General features: G+C 30.8%; 1 protein-coding gene across 4 annotated transcripts in view; it reads right to left on the bottom strand.

Moving 5' to 3' along the window:
* Positions 1–10,182: 10,182 nt before the first annotated feature.
* Positions 10,183–18,048, bottom strand: part of LOC110641022 (proline-rich receptor-like protein kinase PERK15) — a 41,754-nt gene continuing 33,888 nt past the window's right edge. For 3 of the 4 annotated variants that reach the window (XM_058150052.1, XM_058150054.1, XM_058150051.1), the window contains 2 exons: positions 17,447–17,605; positions 16,960–17,261 (listed from right to left, as the gene is read on the bottom strand). In XM_058150052.1, the coding sequence (XP_058006035.1) occupies positions 17,151–17,261; positions 17,447–17,605 (270 nt within the window). In that variant the 3' untranslated portion in view covers positions 16,960–17,150. Of the gene's footprint in view, positions 10,448–16,959; positions 17,262–17,446; positions 17,606–18,048 lie in introns of those variants that run through there. The other variant, XM_058150053.1, reaches the window with a different exon arrangement.

An 18,048-nucleotide genomic window follows, 5' to 3' on the forward strand; every position in this document is an offset into this window, starting at 1 on the left:
AAATCTATCCTAGGCTTTGCGTAACAGGGGGTGGTCTAGGACAATCCTCCCCTTACAAACAATAAGTTTATACTCTTAATGTTTAACCATAAATAGGCATCCTCTTGCCTAACACGGGTTCTAAAACAAACCTGGGCCTATACACACATTGGATTTATGCATAGGCCTAGGTTCATTTCAACTACTACTAAAATTTGTAGTTTGGACAATAAGGTTATAAATCCAATGCAACAAATCTACAGGGTACCTAGGGCTAAATCTGTGGCTCATGGGCTTTATTAGGTAGGAGAAAGGGTCACCCATACGAGAGCTTGTCCACAAGCACAACAGCCAAAGTTGTGGCTCTTTTATATACCCAAAGGTAAGGGCATGGGGTGCTAGCATTCACCAATTTGTCATAGCTCAGGTGGAACTATGCCTCCTCAGTTAGTACTAGTGGGCCTAAAAGGGTAAGTCCGATTCGTGTGATAGTGTAGCGCAATGCAAAGAAGTTTAACAAAGGGATAACATTAGACTAGTAGAAACATATTAGAGTAACTATCCATTATCCTCAGTGGAGTCACCAAACTGTGGCATGAGGTGAAAGATCATCTACTGGGATTGCATAAAGTGCACCAAGTAATGCCCAAGAAAGATAGTAGAGTCGCATGAGTCTCACTTAAGTACTTTCTCTTTAGACAGCATTTCCTAGACATGTAATCTATACAATCTTAATAAAATCGAGTCCACTAGTAAGTACTATCTTCCCATAATACTACCATTCTACTAAGGATTTATGCCACAAAGGCATAGATAGATTAGAGTCACCACTTGAGTAATAACCGGGACATATTCATTGTTTCTTCTGAGAGACATCTGATTGAGGCATCAATTTCTAAAGGGACCACCAAAGGTACTTGATTGATGCACTCAATTTTCAAATAGGGTAGTGGATGGCAACTTAATCCTTACTGAGATTCCATAACCGTCATCACCATAGCCGAATATCTAGGTTCAGGATAGTGAGTACATAAGGGAAAGGTGTTAGGCACCCCTTACGCCTAGTCTAATATCATTAATTCAAGTGTCAGTCCTCTATTAATGTTTCTAAAAGTCTTGTTTATTATTCCTTTATCAAACTTCTTACCTAAAGATGAAATTTCTAAACCTACACACGTAAGTAATTCAAACAAGGGTTATTATTTACAAAAAATTTTCATGCACAAATACTCTCTATTTATGGGGTTACTAAATTAAATTAAGTGAAATTTACCGAATGACTAAAATTAATTTATTATTTATAATTTAATTTACACACAAATTCAATTTATAAATAACCTTAAGTTACTAATTAACATATTTTATTTATTTACTACATTACCCTAAAGATAAGTAAACTTAATAAATACATGTTGCGTTTTATTCTAACAAACACATAAAGGCTCAAGCAATTACATCTTAAAAAATATTTGTTTATAATATGCTAATTTATTTTATTTCTCACTAAATATTTAATTATATTTAATTTACATACCAAAGTTTGTTTTTTATACAAATAAGAATTAATTTTAATTTACCTAATATTTATTCATAGGACAGATAGTAGAACAGATAGTGGAACAGAACACAAGATAGACATAGAAAACAATAGAAGATATCATAGAAGGAGACCAATTAGGAAGGAACAGGATAAGAGGAGGATCATGGTTGGTACTTGGAATGTTGGATCACTGGCAGGAAAATTAATGGAGCTTGTGGATACCTTGGAATGGAGAATGGTGAATATTGCTTGCATTTAGGAGACTAAATGGGTAGGAGAGAAAAGCAAGGAAGTAGGTAATTCAGGGTACAAACTGTGGTTTACTGGAAAGGAGAGAAACAAGAACAGAGTGGGCACAATCATAGACAAGACATTGAAAGACGCTGTAATAGCTGTGAAAAGAGTAGGAGATAAAATTATACTAGTAAAGCTAGTATTAGAAGGAGAAACAATAAATGTAGTTAGCGCTTATGCCCCACAAATAAGACTAGATAGTTAGAGTAAACAAAGATTTTGGGAAGAATTAGATGATTTAATGCAAAGCATACCGAATGAAGAGAATGTTTTCATTGGTGGAGATTTGAATGGATATGTAGGAAGTGATAGGTAAGGTTATGAGAATGTTCATGGAGATTTTGGTTTTGGCAGTCGAAATGAGGAGGGAAAAAGCATCCTAGATTTTGCTATGGCATACGACCTAATACTAGCAAATACCTACTTTATAAAAAGAGAGTCACATTTAGTGACTTTCAAAAGTGGGCAACATAGAAGCCAAATCGACTTCCTCTTAACCAGGAAGACAAATAGAGCTCTATGCAAGGATTGCAAGGTTATTCCAGGGGAGGCTTTAACAAGTCAACATCAGTTAGTGGTCTAGGATGTCAAGTTTAGGAACAATTCAAGTAAGGTTAGAAGAAATAGTGTGGCTCGAACAAAGTGGTGAGAGTTCAAAGGAGTAAAGCAAGTGAAGTTCAAAAATGAGCTTCTTGAGTTTGAAGCATGGAAGCTGGATATGGAGGCTAATGATATGTGGATACAGATGGCATCAAAGATTAGAGAAGTAGCTAGAAAAGTACTTGGAGAGTCTAAAGGACATGGACTACCCTCAAAAGAGAGATGGTGGTGGAATGAGGAAGCACAAAAGGCAGTGAAGAGAAAAAGGGAATGGTATAAGAAATTACCTAAATGTGATAATAATAAGGCATATGAACAGTACAAGATAGCAAAGAAAGAGGCAAAAAAGGCAGTTAGTCAAGCAAGAGCACAGGCCTTTGAAAAGTTATATGAGAATCTTGGAACTAAAGAAGGAGAGAAAGATATTTATAGATTAGCAAGGAGGAGAGAAAGGAAATGTCAATATCTCAATCAAGTTAGGTGCATTAAGGATAAAGAAGGAAAAGTGTTGGTGAAAGATGAAAATATTAAAGAAAGATGGAGAAATTATTTTAATGATCTCTTTAATAATAGTCACAATGGTAATAGCGTGAATATAGAATATAGAACAATAAAAAAGAATGTGAATTATACTAGAAGGATTAGATCTTTAGAAGTAAAGGAAGCACTTAAGAGAATGAAAGTGGGTAAAGCCTGTGGACCTGATGGAATACCAATTGAAGTGTGGAAGTGTTTGGGAGATATGGGAGTGATATGGTTAATTAAATTATTTAATAAGATTCTAAACTCAAAGAAAATGTCTGATGAATGGCAGAGGAGTATTTTAGTACTTATTTTTAAAAATAAGAGAAACATACAGAGTTGCTCAAACTATAGGGGAATTAAACTCATGAGCCATACTATGAAGTTGAGGGAGAGAGTTGTGGAGCATCGATTACGTCATGATACTTCTATCTCTCTCAGTCAATTTAGCTTCATGCCCGGTCGTTCAACTATGGAAGCGATCTTTCTCATTAGAAGCTTGATGGAGAAATATAGAGATGTGAAGAAAGATCTACATATGGTTTTTATTGATTTGGAGAAGGCTTATGATAGTGTTCTAAGAGATGTCTTATGGAGTGTGTTAGAACAAAAAAGGGTATCTATTAGGTATATACAAGTGTTGAAAGATATGTATGAAGGAGCAACTACTATTGTACGCACAGTGGGAGGGGACACAAGAGATTTCCCGATCTCAATTGGATTACACCAAGGATCAGCTATAAGCCCTTACCTTTTTACATTAGTTTTAGATGAATTGACGAAACATATACAAGAGAGTATTACTTGGTGCATGATGTTTGCGAATAATATTGTTCTGATAGATGAGACGCGAGAATGAGTCAATAGAAAGTTAGAGCTTCAGAGAAGTACTCTAGAGTCAAAGGGCTTTAAGTTAAGTAGAACGAAGACAGAATACATGCATTACGAGTTCAGTGAAGGCCAAACTGGTGATAGGGAAGGAGTTAGTTTGGATGAAGTGGTACTGTCCCAAAGTAATCACTTTAAATATCTCAGCTCAGTCCTTCAAGTAGATGGGGGATATGAGGAGGATGTTAGTCATAGGATTAAAGCCGGATGGTTGAAGTGGAGACGTGTCATGGGAGTTTTATGTGATCGCAAGATTCCCAATAAGTTGAAAGGAAAATTTTACTGTACAGCCATACGACCGTCTATATTATATGGTAGTGAGTGTTGGGCACTGAAGGAGTCGTATGCGTCTAAAATAAGAGTTGCAGAGATGAGAATGTTAAGGTGGATGAGTGGCAATATTAGACTAGATAAAGTCCATAATGAGAGTATTAGAGAAAAGGTATGAGTGGTGCCAATTGAGGATAAGTTGAGAGAAGGGAGATTGATGTGGTTTGGTCATGTGAAGCGTAAACATACAGAGGCTCCAGTTAGACAAGTAGAGCACATTAGGTTAGAGGATAGAAAGAAAAAAAAGGGGTAGACCTAAATTGACTTGGAGGAGAGTAGTACAACATGACCTATAAGCATTACACATTTCTGAGTATTTAACCCAAAATCGTTTAGAGTGTAGAAAGCCAATCCATATAGCTGACCCTAAATTTCTGGAATAAAGGCTTAGTTGAGTTGAGTTGAGTTGAGTTTACCTAATATTTATTCAATTAAATTTCATACACAAGTGGATTAAAGATACAAATAAAATCGATTTTATTTTTTACCAAGTAAATCCTATTATTACTACATATTATATATAAAATTGTTATTTTAAGAATATTTAAGGGTACTTACATTTTAATTATTGCAGTTGCCATTGAGGCAAGTTACCCTTAAAGAAGGGTCTTCTCTTCTAGTATAACAAGTTAATCCCTGTCTTACTCCCATTAACGTCCACTAAGCTCCATGCAAATATTGCCCTTTTTGGTACTTACCTCAGGCCTACTTGCTAATTTATTTTTTAAAATAAAATAAACATTACAATTACAAATTTAATTACTTACAAAATGGGCTTTAATGGATCAAAACTATACAATGGCCATGGGTCTATCAACCTAATTCTAATACTTCATACCATTATATTACATCATATACATCATTAAAATTATATCAAGATACAATTTAAAATTTCAATACAAAATATATATATATATATATATATATATATATATATATATATATATATATATAAAAGGAAATTCCCAGATCTGGCAAATTCACTGTGTCTTTGTATTTGAATTTTTAAAAATATCTAAAAAAATAAAAATTATAGAAAAATTATAGGAGTAAGATCAAATATCATATTAAATTATAAAATTAACTACCTATTCAAAATTATTACCAAATAATTTATAAAAATCAGAACTTTTAATAGTGATAGATTTATACTACTTTTTTAAAACTGCAATATCTCTCAAACTACAAAAGATTTTTTTTTCATAATAAGATGTTGAATCTAATTTCAAACCCAAGAATTATAGAAAAAAATAAAGAATTGAGGGATATATGAGCTTTGAAAGTCAGCTGCACTGCAAATCATAATCCACTGACACTCTAATTTTGGATAGCCATAACTTACTCAATTTAATATCTTTTTTCATAATTTTTAAAGCCAAAATTATTAGAATTTTATAAAGATTACAAATATAATTTTTATACAATTTTTACAAAAACATAAGTACAAAAATATTAATTAAAAATAAAGAAACAAAAACAAGAATATGTGCAGAGTTGTTATCACCCTCAAATTTATCACATATTCATGAATGTTATGAACATATAAGACCATCTAGAGGCATATAAATATGAAAGAATAGATATCTAGCATATTTCTTGAATATTCATAATTTAGAACACATACTTTAAAGAAATCTGAAGGTTTGTTAAAGAAAAAGGAAGAAAACAAGAAGAAGAAAGAAAAAGTGAGATGAGGAATGAAAGATGGAGTGGGAGTTTTTTCTTGTATTGTATTGTTTTCTCCTCCCCTCCCCCTCTCCCTTTTTTCTTCTTTTCTGTGAGGTATTTATAAGGTTTAGATCAAAACACTATATAGGAAGTTTATGTAATTTCTAAATAAGAAGATTTAAGAAGTCTTAAAGAGGAAACTTCCTATTTGATTTTTATTTTCCTTTAAAAATAAATAAATAAAAAAATTGTGAGTTTTTATTTATTTAATCAAAATACCCTATAGGGCCTTATTGGCCTTAAAAAGCCCAATTAGGTCTAATTAAGTTTTTTAATAAAACAAATTCTCAAAATTAAATTTAAACAAAAAATAAATTTCATTTAAATTTAATTAAACATTTTTTTTTTGCTCTTTAAAATTATTTTTTCTAAGAAACATGCCATACATATGATTATCCTTTTTTAATACCTCTAAATATATATCACAGTCATATAATTTTTTCATTATCGGGTTCTTCATAGCCTCAGTGCACATGCATGCAAGGTCACAAACACAGGGTCTATAATATGGCAAGCATACATATGTTGATTTCTTGCTATATGAGTCCTAGCATCAAGTATTACAATGCAAAGGAGCACAAATGCATTTGTTTTTGGGCTTCTTTGCACTTGCCCTTTTACTAGTCAGGTGTCAAAATTCACTGATGGGTTTGCTATTTTGAAGATGAAGAATTTATAGTCAAATACATGTTTGTACCCTTATACTATTTGGGATTAGTTGATTGAACAACTACACTATTTTTTTGAAGGCCTTTTTTTTTTTTTTTGTTAATTTTGGCTCAATTTCAAACTTCTATATTTATTTTGGCTAGGCTTCAAAATTAGAGATTTCTAGTGCTGATGTGGCATCCCAGTCAACAAAGTTTATTATATTTTAATAGTGAAACCCACTTAACTAACCATGGATATACCTATGGTTAGTGGGGTTAAATGGTGCATTGTCAAGAAAAGGAAAAAAAAAAGTCATTTTTTCATCCCTCCAAACAATTTAGATCTTTTGCCCAAATAGAAGCACGGCTCTTCCTCTGCTAAAAAAGGGCACTCTCTTTGTTTTTCTCTATTTCTCTTCTTCTTATTTTTGAAATCTTAATTGCCAAATGGCATCAAAAATTATGTCATCACTCCTAATGGCACCTCCTCCTCCTTAAAGCCAACTCCCTCATAGTTACCTTCACCAATTTTGCCACCCATAACAAGCCCATTTCAATTAGATGTGCAGCCACATCAACAACTCCAGTCTCGCTAATCCTTGCAAGCCAAGTGAAAAAAAAAATAAAAATAAAGTAAAAACACCTCCTAGGGTGCAAAAATATCAATTTTAAAAATTCAATTCCTAAGTATTTCATGTATCTTATACAAGTTGATTTTCTATTCCAAAAATACATATATCTTTAGTTACAACTCTTGTAACTCAATTGTTATTAGCCTATTTGCCATTAAGAAACTAAAACCATATCCAATACTATGGTTTTAGCGATTTTACTTGATAGGCGCAGAATCAATTCTAACACCAAATCTGGAAAGCAAAGACCTCCAAATGTCAGTTCTGTAGTCTGTTCATATGAACAACTTAATCAAAGCTTCAACCTCATACCAAAATCCTTTTTGTGCTTCCTCACTTTGTTTGGCTAACAATAGCATAAGAAGACGATTTAGGTTTCTTTGATTTTAACGTTATAGAAGAATAGAGAAACAATTTCTCTAACTTTAATTCCAGAGTAACAACTTCTAATTTCCCTTGAATTAAACATAAGAAGAAGGTAGAAAATGTTTGGCTTGAGAGAAAAATGGATGAAGAAGAAGATGGTTTCTCCAAAAGTTGTCTTCAAAAGAAGACATGGCTTTTTTATACTTTAGGGATTCCCATATCCCTGAAGCATAAAGTAATCCCTAACATATAGGGATTTGACCAAAAACAAAATGGCACATACCACTTTTAGGAATCCCATATCCCTAAAGTTGTCTTCTAATCTCTAACATTTATTGGAAGACCAATAATCATTACTGACTTTACAAGTGTTAACATCTAATTCATCAATTAAATGTGTGTTCAAACTTTGATTGTGCCTCTTATAAAGTTTGTATAAATTAGGGATTTGAACAAGCCATACCACTTTAGAGATTCCTATATCCCTAAAGTGTTATGAAATCTTTAATAAGCTATTTATACAATTTTTTCTCATGACTTCTCAAGCCACAATAGCCAAATAAATTCTCCAAACTTATTAATTAATTAAACTCTTTTAATTAATTGATCAAGCTTATATTTAAACACTTGAAATATTAGCTTAAATTCTTTCATTTTTGAATTTAGTTTAAGTTATGCTAGGGACTTTGTAATCTAATTGTAAACTAAATTCTTTAATTTAATTAATCAATTTAACAATTTAATTAATTAATCAAATTAATAATGCCTTGATCATTTTGTTCCTATGTGTGTGATTTCTTAGGTTCTTAAATAATTGACTATGAGAATAATATTAACTTTTTAATATTATTGGAACACTTTCCTTACCAAGAGTAAAATTCCCTTTTTACTCTTAATTCTCATAAATTATGGTTAACACCTAGTATAGTGTACCACGACTATCCAACTAGTGATGAATTAATTCATCCTTTAATATTGAACCTTGATTATACATACCATACACTAAAATCTCTCCATTACATAATTCGGTTCTAGCTAGGGTCATGGTTTATGTTAAACCCTAATTGTTTGCAGTCATATGTCCTCATCTTAATTCTAATTCTTGATTAATAAGACTTTTCAATTAGAAACTCTTTTCTGACTTAGTCTATTTGTAATGATTAGAAACTTTATTTATCAAGAACAATTTAGATAGGCATAGTATTTTATCCCTATTTACTTAAAGTAATGGATCCCATCATGACTAAATACCTATCTCCATATATAACTAGTCGGGGCTAACACACGCCCATATACGCATACCTAGTACAAGTATATAAGCGGTATCAAACTTAAACCACCTATATACAAGATAATTATGTTATCTTAAGTCAAGAGATTATATATATTATTATGATCTAGACGACTATGTATTGACAAGAGTAAACTCCATATACATGTCATCTTTGTGTCATTGGTTCAACCTACTTATCTTATAAGCATCCACTATGTTTGTTTTATGGCATGAGACTCACCATTCCATCTTATTAGTATCTCATACTAATCCATGAAAACAAATAGAAGTGACAGTCTATATGGATACATCATGCTCAATGAGGTATCTTTGACTATAAACCGTAATTTATAGTACTTGTACTAGATTATTCCATCACTCATATTCTTAACATCTTAAGAATGGAACATCTAATAATAAAGGATACTTTTCAATTAAATTTAAACCATTTAAATTAAAAGAAAAATATTTGCCATTAATAGGGAATTACTATTTACAAGATACAAATTATAAGTTATGCTCTAGCGCATAGTACTAACACCAAGATCCTGAAGACCATGTCTTTAATTTCACCACCAGTCCTGCCATCTTACCTACCAACATCCTTAAGGTGATATGATCTAGGAAATCTAAAAAGTATACAAGACTTCCATCTTTTGATGGTTTAGAGCAGCGCCCAAATGATGAATATTTGTATATTTGCACAAATGAGACCATTTATGGAGTCAAGTTCAAGGATTAACCAACTCCCAAAAGTGGGATTTTGGTGGTTGGCAAGTCTTCAAATTTATGTTCAAAGCCTGTAGATGTTTCCAAGTTTGGTTTAATCTATGCAAGAGTTAAGAAAAAAACAAGGCCATCTAGGATTACAATCGTGATAATCAAGAAAGATACCCTAAAATGAAGGAAAAAATATGGTCGCCCAAATGCTCTACCTTCAGTAATCAATTTAAATTGTTGAAGAAGAAGAAGTGAAAAAACGTAGTCTTTTCCTTTCCTCCCAAAACGGTGCATTCAATGCACTAACCATTGGTTTATCCATGATTAGTTAGGTGGGTCCCATAAATAAATGATAATAAAGTTTGTTGATTGGGCTACCACATTAGTAGTACAATTCCCTAATTTTAAACCCTAGCCAAAATAACCACTAAACTTTAAAAGTAGGCCAAAATTGACAAAAAAAAAAGGCTAAAATTGACAAATGACATAAAGGTTTGGCTTTTTTTGATAGTTTGCCTTTTGTAAACAATTGAACACCTAAACTCATTAAAATCTTAAAAATTAAATGCAAATTTTCCATACTAGAATTGACCATTCAAAATTAACTAGAAATAGTCAAATTTATTGCTGATTGTACTTTAAATCTCCAAAAAATGACCAAACCATCCCTCTTCTTTTCTTGTCTCTCCTCTTCTTCTTTCCTCTACACTATTGAAACTTAGCAAGTTTTCCTTAACATTCATTATCGAATCTCAGCAAGTTTTCCCTTGAATATAAGCTTAATTGCAGCCTTAACATTCACTTTAGTTGCGTTGTTGAACGAGAAGAGCCTAATAGCTTTGTAGAATGCTTATGTTGTATAAATTCGCAATGTGATAATTGCTCTTCCTCCTTGTGCAAAACTTTCTCCAATTGAGTGATCAACCTAGGAAAAAATTTTCCAAATTAAGAAAACAAAAAATGCAAAGCAAAAGGTTATACTCATCTCTTTTCTTTGTTCTATTCTTTAAGAGGTTGTACAAAATTTATCACTTACTAGCACCCTCATGCCTAGTTTTTCATTGCTAAGCATAATGATAGTGCTTCCATACACTTGCTTAAAGATATTAGGAGCCTTTGAAGATCTAAATTAAGAAACATACAAATGTTTTATGTTTAGTAATTGGATTCACAAGATCTCTAGGATAAAAAAGAATTAACTTGTTAGTAATGGAAGGGAAGAAAGCTCAATTTTGCCCCTAAATTTTAGACCATCTACAAAAAAGCTCATGTTTAAGTTTTTACTCGTTACCTTTAGATTAAGTCTAAATCAACCCAATTTTTAGCATAAAAAAATTTGAAATAATAATTTTAAAATTTTAATAATAAAATATTAATGTCTATATTTTGAAATATTAAAAATTATTTAGTATTTTTATAAAAATCAAAAGAAAAAAAGTAAATAACAAAACCCAATACACGAGCCTTAACCTTGCTCTTCCTCTGAAATCTCTTCCCTATGCCCAATTCTTTTTCCAAATCGTTGATAGAGGTTACATCAACATAAAGTTTTCTAAGAATGGGACCAATACTCAAAGGTGAAATTATTGGAGAGATATTCCCTACAAAATCCCTTCCCTCTTCTTTTTCTTCTTCTTTTTCTTCCTTACACAACCCTAACTAAGAGTTTGCATTCCACTCAATTGGTGTTGCAGTGGCTCTTTCTCTGGTTTGCAATGGTGGCTACAATGGCTTCTTCCTTGGTTTGCATTCCACTCATACAAGTCCATGGGTTTATATTTGCAACAATTGGGTTTTACCGGTGGTCTTCTTACTATGATGGGGTTGATGGGTGTTTATAGATTTTGTAATTCTGGGTTTCGATGTTTGTAGATTATGAAATTCTAGGTTTGGGTGTATTCATTCCACTCAATTAGTGGCTGCAATGGATGATGGGTGTTTATAGATCTTGAAATACTGGGTTTATAGATTTTGAAATTTTGGGTTTGGTGTTTGTATTCTTGATGTGTTGATTTTTTAACAGGTGTTGTATAAAAGAAGAAGAAGAAGAAGAAAAAGGGGAAAGAAAAGGTTAACGGTTTTTGTACTTGGTGTTCTTGTAACTTCTGAGTTTTGTTCTTGGGGTTCTTATAATCTCTAGGCTTTTCTTCTTGGCTTGCAATTTTTGGGTTTTTGTTCTTGATTTTTTTTTATTAAAAATAATAAATAATTTTAATATTTAAAATTTAAAAATTAAAATTTATTATTAAAAATTTAAAAATTATTACTTTAATTTTTTGCTAAAAATTGGGTTGATTTAGACTTAAATTAAAAGGCCAAGATTAATTAAAGCAAAAACAAAATAAAATGGCTTATTTGGACATGGGTTAAAAGTTTAAGGGTAAAATTGAACTTTCTTCCATAATGGAAGACATAAACCATGTTTCATCAACACAAAAATAAGTTTTAATAGTGCCATCAGTAGAATTAATAAGACAAAAAAACACAGGAAGTTCAGAAAGTGTTTGGTCAAAAGGCTTATTGGACAAAAGAAATCCAAAACTTTTAGGATTTTCATTATTGTAACCAAACCTGTTCTTTGTGTTTCTTATAGCTGAAACTTAATTAGTTATCTCAATTGTAGGCAAAAAGACTAAATTGAATTTGAGAAAGCAATGATAAATTACAGTATGGTCAAAATAGTCCATTGACTTAAACTTTATATTTAATTTTTTAAATTTATAATTTAAAATATGTTTATCATATAAAATATATTTTACATTCATTATTAATTGAAATTTTATACTAAAAATTTATTTTTATTAATTTAAATATATTTTAATATAATAAACAATTTAAAAATTTTATAATTACAAAATAATCACACTAATTTTTTTTCCAGTTGTCAATTATGCAAAGTTGTCAAGTTGGATGAGTGGCCATACTAGACTAAATAAAGTCTGTAATGAGAGTATTAGAAAAAAGGTAGGAGTAGTGCCAATTGAGGATAAGTTGAGGTGGTTTGGTCATGTGAAATGTAAACATACAGAGGCTCCAATTAAACAAGTAGAGCACATTAGGTTAAAGGATAGATAGAAAAGAAGGGGTAGACCTAAACTGACTTGGAAGAGAGTAGTACAACATGACCTAGAAGCATTGCATATTTCCGAGGATTTAACTCAAAATCATTTAGAGTGGAGAAAGAGGATCCATATAGCCGACCCTAAATTTTTGAAAAAAAGGCTTAGTTGGGTTGAGTTGAGTTGAGTTGAGTCAATTATGCAAAGTAATCATATTGTAATAAAACAATAATTTTTTGCATAATAATAAAGTTCATTGATTTAAAATTTTTTTGTGGTTCTCAATTGTGCAAATTTTTTTCTAGACATCAATTTATTGTTAGGTATATTAATATTTTTAAACTGATGAATAATTAATATAATTTTAGAATAATTAACTATTATTTTTATTTATAAAATTATAAATGCTTTTGATGATTGACTGTATGGCCTATGCTTAGTCTGTAATTTTAATGATTGTTTTATTATAATGTGATTACTTTGTGTAATTGACAATAGGAAAAAAATTTTACAATGTAATTATTTTGTGATTACTTTATTATTATATAATTTTCAAATTGTTTATTACATTAAAATATATTTTAATCAATAAAATTAATTTCTTAGTATAAAATTTCAATTAAAAATAAGGCCAAATCATGCAAAAAAAGGCAAAAATTTACTCGTTTTTACATTTTAATCCTATCATTTCAATCTTGGTAAAAAGCCAAAATTAAAATATTTGCAGAAATTTTATCCAAATTTGAAACCCAATTTGGGGGGAGAGTGGCTATGATGATGTGGCATCCTATTTGGTATTTTTTTTTATTCTAAAATCATGAGACCCACTTAACACGACATTTTGGCAAATTATATAAAAAGCTAAACCTTTACGCGCTTTGACATTTTAATCCTATTGTTTCAATTTTGATTAAAAAAAAAAAAAACCTAGTCCATCCCTCTCCCTCTCTCTCTCTCTCTCTCTCTCTTTTTGCATAATTTAATTCCTTTCCTTTCCCTTCTATTCTTTCTCCAAACTGTTCTCTTTCATCTATTTTCTACTCTTACTGATAACATAAAAACCAAGAAACCATACCTTGACTTTTTACTGCACAAAACTAGTGTGATTTTCCTTAGCGGGTTTCCCATAACCACTACTTCGGACTCCAATGACATTATTGATGCATTCAAATTCGAGGAGTTACCTTACATTAGTGGGCTGCCCCTCGAAGCAACATTCTTGGACGAGTCTTCATAGCCAATGAGTCCCCACCTGACCAGAAGATCCCCTTCCACCTTGAGATGGCATAGGTGTGGTTCTATTTATTGATCAAAGCTTTTGGGCAATAAGTAGTTAGTTGATTTTGAGTTTATTTTATAATTAATAGTATAAAAATTTGTTCTTTTTATCATTAATTTTCAAGTTTTAGAGTTCCTATCGAAATTGTTCTTCTTTTATGATGAAGAACTAGAGAGTTAGGGAGAAACTCCTATAGTTCTTAGCTATCATTTATGAGAGAATGAAAGAGAAGTACATAGATTTCATTGAATAACTAGAGGAGCATGGTTTGATTTATACTCAAGTATGGAGTGAAAATGATGATCCTTTATCCCTAATTGGTCACGGATGGAAGCCAATGTTTTTTACCAAAGACAAGAAGGTGGCCGAAGAAAGGTTTGTTTTTTGTTGTTCTATTCATACTTTGACATGACAAGACTTATAAATTGTGTTGTGAGTCCAATTATCTTATGTTTTGTTTCAATAAGTTAGCTAAGCTGGGGATGAAGTTGGGATGGTTAGAACATGGAGTGAAAATGATAATGGATCCAATCCCGACTGTCAAATATGACAAGTCAAGAAATTGCAAGATTTGGTTCAATAGCATGGTGGTTGCATATATAGTTTAGGAAGATGCGATAAATGATCCTAAAATGGCAGTTACATATAGGGATAGTAAACCATTGTCAGCCATTTCTTCCATAATGAGAGAGAGAGAGAGAGAGAGAGAGAGAGAGAGAGAGAGGAGTTAGTTTTTTTTACCAAAATTGAAACTATAGGATTAAAATGCCAAAGGGCGCGAAGGTTTGGCTTTTTTGTATGATTTGCTAAAATGATGTGTCAAATGTCAGATGAGATGCCACATCATCAGAGCCACACTCCCCTTAAATTGGATTTCAAATTTGGATAAAATTTCTACGAACCTTACAATTTTGACTTTTTTAATGAAAATTGAAACGATAGGATTAAAACACAAACGCACACAAAGGTTTGACTTTTTTGTATAATTTGGCCTAAAAATAAATATAAATATGTTTATATTATAAATATATTTTATATAATAAATAAAAATTAAATATAAAGTTTAAATTAATGGACTATTTTGTTTATCAAATAAAACATCAAGGATTATATTTTCATTTACCGCTACTTTCTCAAATTCAATTTAATCCTTTTGGCTACAACTATGCAACTAATTAAGTTTCGGCTATAAGACACAAGAAAAAAGTTTTGGCTACAATAATGAAAAGTTTAAAAATTTTGAATTTTTTTTTTTTTTATCCAATAGGCCTAACCTGAATACCAAATGGTCCCAAAGAGCTCCTGTCCATTGCACCACCACTACAACCATATTCTTCAACTATTGAATCTGATATTAATTTTGTTTGAAACTCTACAAATATGTCAAGTTACAAATATATATTTTTTGGCCGAAAAAAGGGTTACTATTTAGCATTCATTGCGATTTAATAGAAGCAAGAGTTATATAAACAAGTTCCAACTTGGTATCAAAAAATGAACCTGAATTGTTTGGGGCTGTATTCAAATGGGAGAGGAGTGAGAATGGAGAGGGAGAGAGCGAGAGAGAGAGAGAGAGAGAGGATTAAAAGGGTTGGTTTAGTCATTTTGAGAGTTTAGTGTACACTCAGTAATAAGTAAAGCTGTTTCTTATTGATTTTCACCAGTCATTGCTAATATGATAAATTTATATTTAATTGTTATGATTTTAATGAGTTTAAGTGTTTAATAGGTTACGAAAATAGTATAGGCATACAATATACTAATCCCAAATAGTACAAGGTGTAAGCATATATATTTAGCCAAGCATTTATTGGCTACATGAAATATGATTAAGATAGAAAACATTTAATATTTTTTAATAAGCCAATGGAACAAAATTGTCTAACATTTTCATTAAGTGGCAATTATATCCAAATATTTTAATTTTGAACCACTTAACCCAACCCTTAAGATTAAGAGCACTTATAGCCAAACCCCAAAATTTGTAGTAGCAAAATACATATTTTTTAGTGTTGAAATATTATTTGGGTTCATTTTGTTATCGACAATAAAATGCATTGGCTATAAATTATTTTTTCGAGTTCTTTTTGTTAACAAAATTGAAATTTCCCCAAATTTATTTTGTGGTTCGACTGTAATTGCTCCTCACTTAAAGGTTGGATTATGTGATCCAAAATTAAAACATTTGAATATAATTGTTAATTAACATAAAGGTTTAGCTTTTCTATTCAATGGGGCTTTTTAATTTCCTTTTTCTTAAAAGAGTGTCCTGTTGGTTGTAGAATAACATCAAATAAAGGAATCTTCCTATTAGGTTTGGATAATACCTCACCCACATTTACTTCTGCTACAAAGAATATTGTGCCTACTATGACCTGTATATTGGCTACCGTATTCAAGCAAGCCAATATAACTACCATCCATCTTCTATTAGTTTAAGGCCCCAAAGATGAAGTGAAATTAGTTTATTTTGTCTTGCATATTAGAGTAGGTTCACTTGAGTAGGAAATATGGATGCAATATATTATTTATAATTGCTGCCAAAGTAAGCAAATCCATTGCAATAAAAAATTAAAAATAAATAAATAAAAACTTCACATTTTCTTTTAAAAACAGTTGCCTTTTCTTAAAAAAAAAATAGTTGGCATACATAAACTAAATGGTTGCCTAAAATATGAATAAAATTGTTGCCATTGTATACCCTATTACAACAGTTTTTAAACTATTACGAAGTACAAATTACACTGTTGCAATAATCTATGACAATGGGCTAGAGGTAGCAGTTTTGAAACTATCGCCTTGGAGCTATGACAATGATTTTGACATCTATGGTAATGGTTTACAATCACTACCATAGCTCTTTTATGCAATATTGCTTTATTAAAATAATAATAATAATAATAAAATATCAATTAAATCATGGTTTAAATACTCTTAACCTCCATCTATTGAAAATTCTATATTTGAGCATTAAATGAGTGGCAAATATGCTAATCAAACAATAGAAATTCATTCATTTGGAAGAAGAAAAACCCAATAATAATGAGACAAAAATTATCTAAAAACAAAATATAATAATTAAAACCAGTGAAAAAAAAATGAAACTACAAAGTCCCATACCTCCTGAATTAAATAAGAAAAAATATTCTATAAATCAAGAGTTAGTACTTAAAAAAGAAAGCTAATACCTAAATAAGAAAGCTAACTTGTTTTCTTAATAGACAATCATGATGAAAATCATAGCTACCATTATTAGAGTTATAATTTTTATTCAAATCTGAAGAATAATATTAATTACGTGTGTATGGCCGTGTATACGGTGCTCCATCACAAAGGTAAGTGCTATCAATGCTTAACCATATGTTTTCCACTTCCAAATTCCCTCGTAGGACTTCAACAATCTGCATCAAATAGTTATGATAATGGTGGAACTAATGGTTTAACCTATAAATTATTCTTTGTCCCATTAAAATAGTCTAACTAGCTATTTAGTAATAAATGAAAAACAAAAATGCTTGAAAGATTGGTTCATGAAATCTAAATAAAACTAGTAAAGCAAATATGTAATCCTTTTGAATTTACATACCTGGCTCATTCGTGGACGATAATTTGCGAGTTTGTACACGCATGATGCGGCACAATAAATCATTCTAATCATTTCATCCTCATTATAGCCTTTCAATTCTTCATCAATAATATTACTATAATTATTTATCATCAAAGCTTTTCTGAGTCGAGGTGCCACCTAAAGGTTGAAAAATAAAATTATTAGTTCCTTTTCTTAACAAAATTTAGGGTATTTTTCTTAAGGTCATATATATATATATATATATATATATATATATATATATATATATATATATATATTATTGTAATGCCTAAGTAAATTAAAGAACACAAAATTTAACGCGACTCAGCATAAACCTACTCTACCAATAAATTCACTATCAAGAAAAAATAATTATGCATACTAATTATTTTTTGCACCCTCAAAACACTCATAAATACAGCAACTCAATTTCCTCATAGCTCACAACATGACCACTCTACACTCACCTATGTGTTACTGTATACACTCAATAATTCAATTAATTTCAATGGCCTTCAATTAAAACTACAACTTCTTAACTTTGTTGTACCACTCCACTCACTACACAAATAAGGCCACGTTCTCCTTTTAAAGCTACT

This window comes from Hevea brasiliensis, chromosome 7, assembly GCF_030052815.1.
Source record: "Hevea brasiliensis isolate MT/VB/25A 57/8 chromosome 7, ASM3005281v1, whole genome shotgun sequence".
NCBI classification, from domain to species: Eukaryota; Viridiplantae; Streptophyta; class Magnoliopsida; order Malpighiales; family Euphorbiaceae; genus Hevea; species Hevea brasiliensis.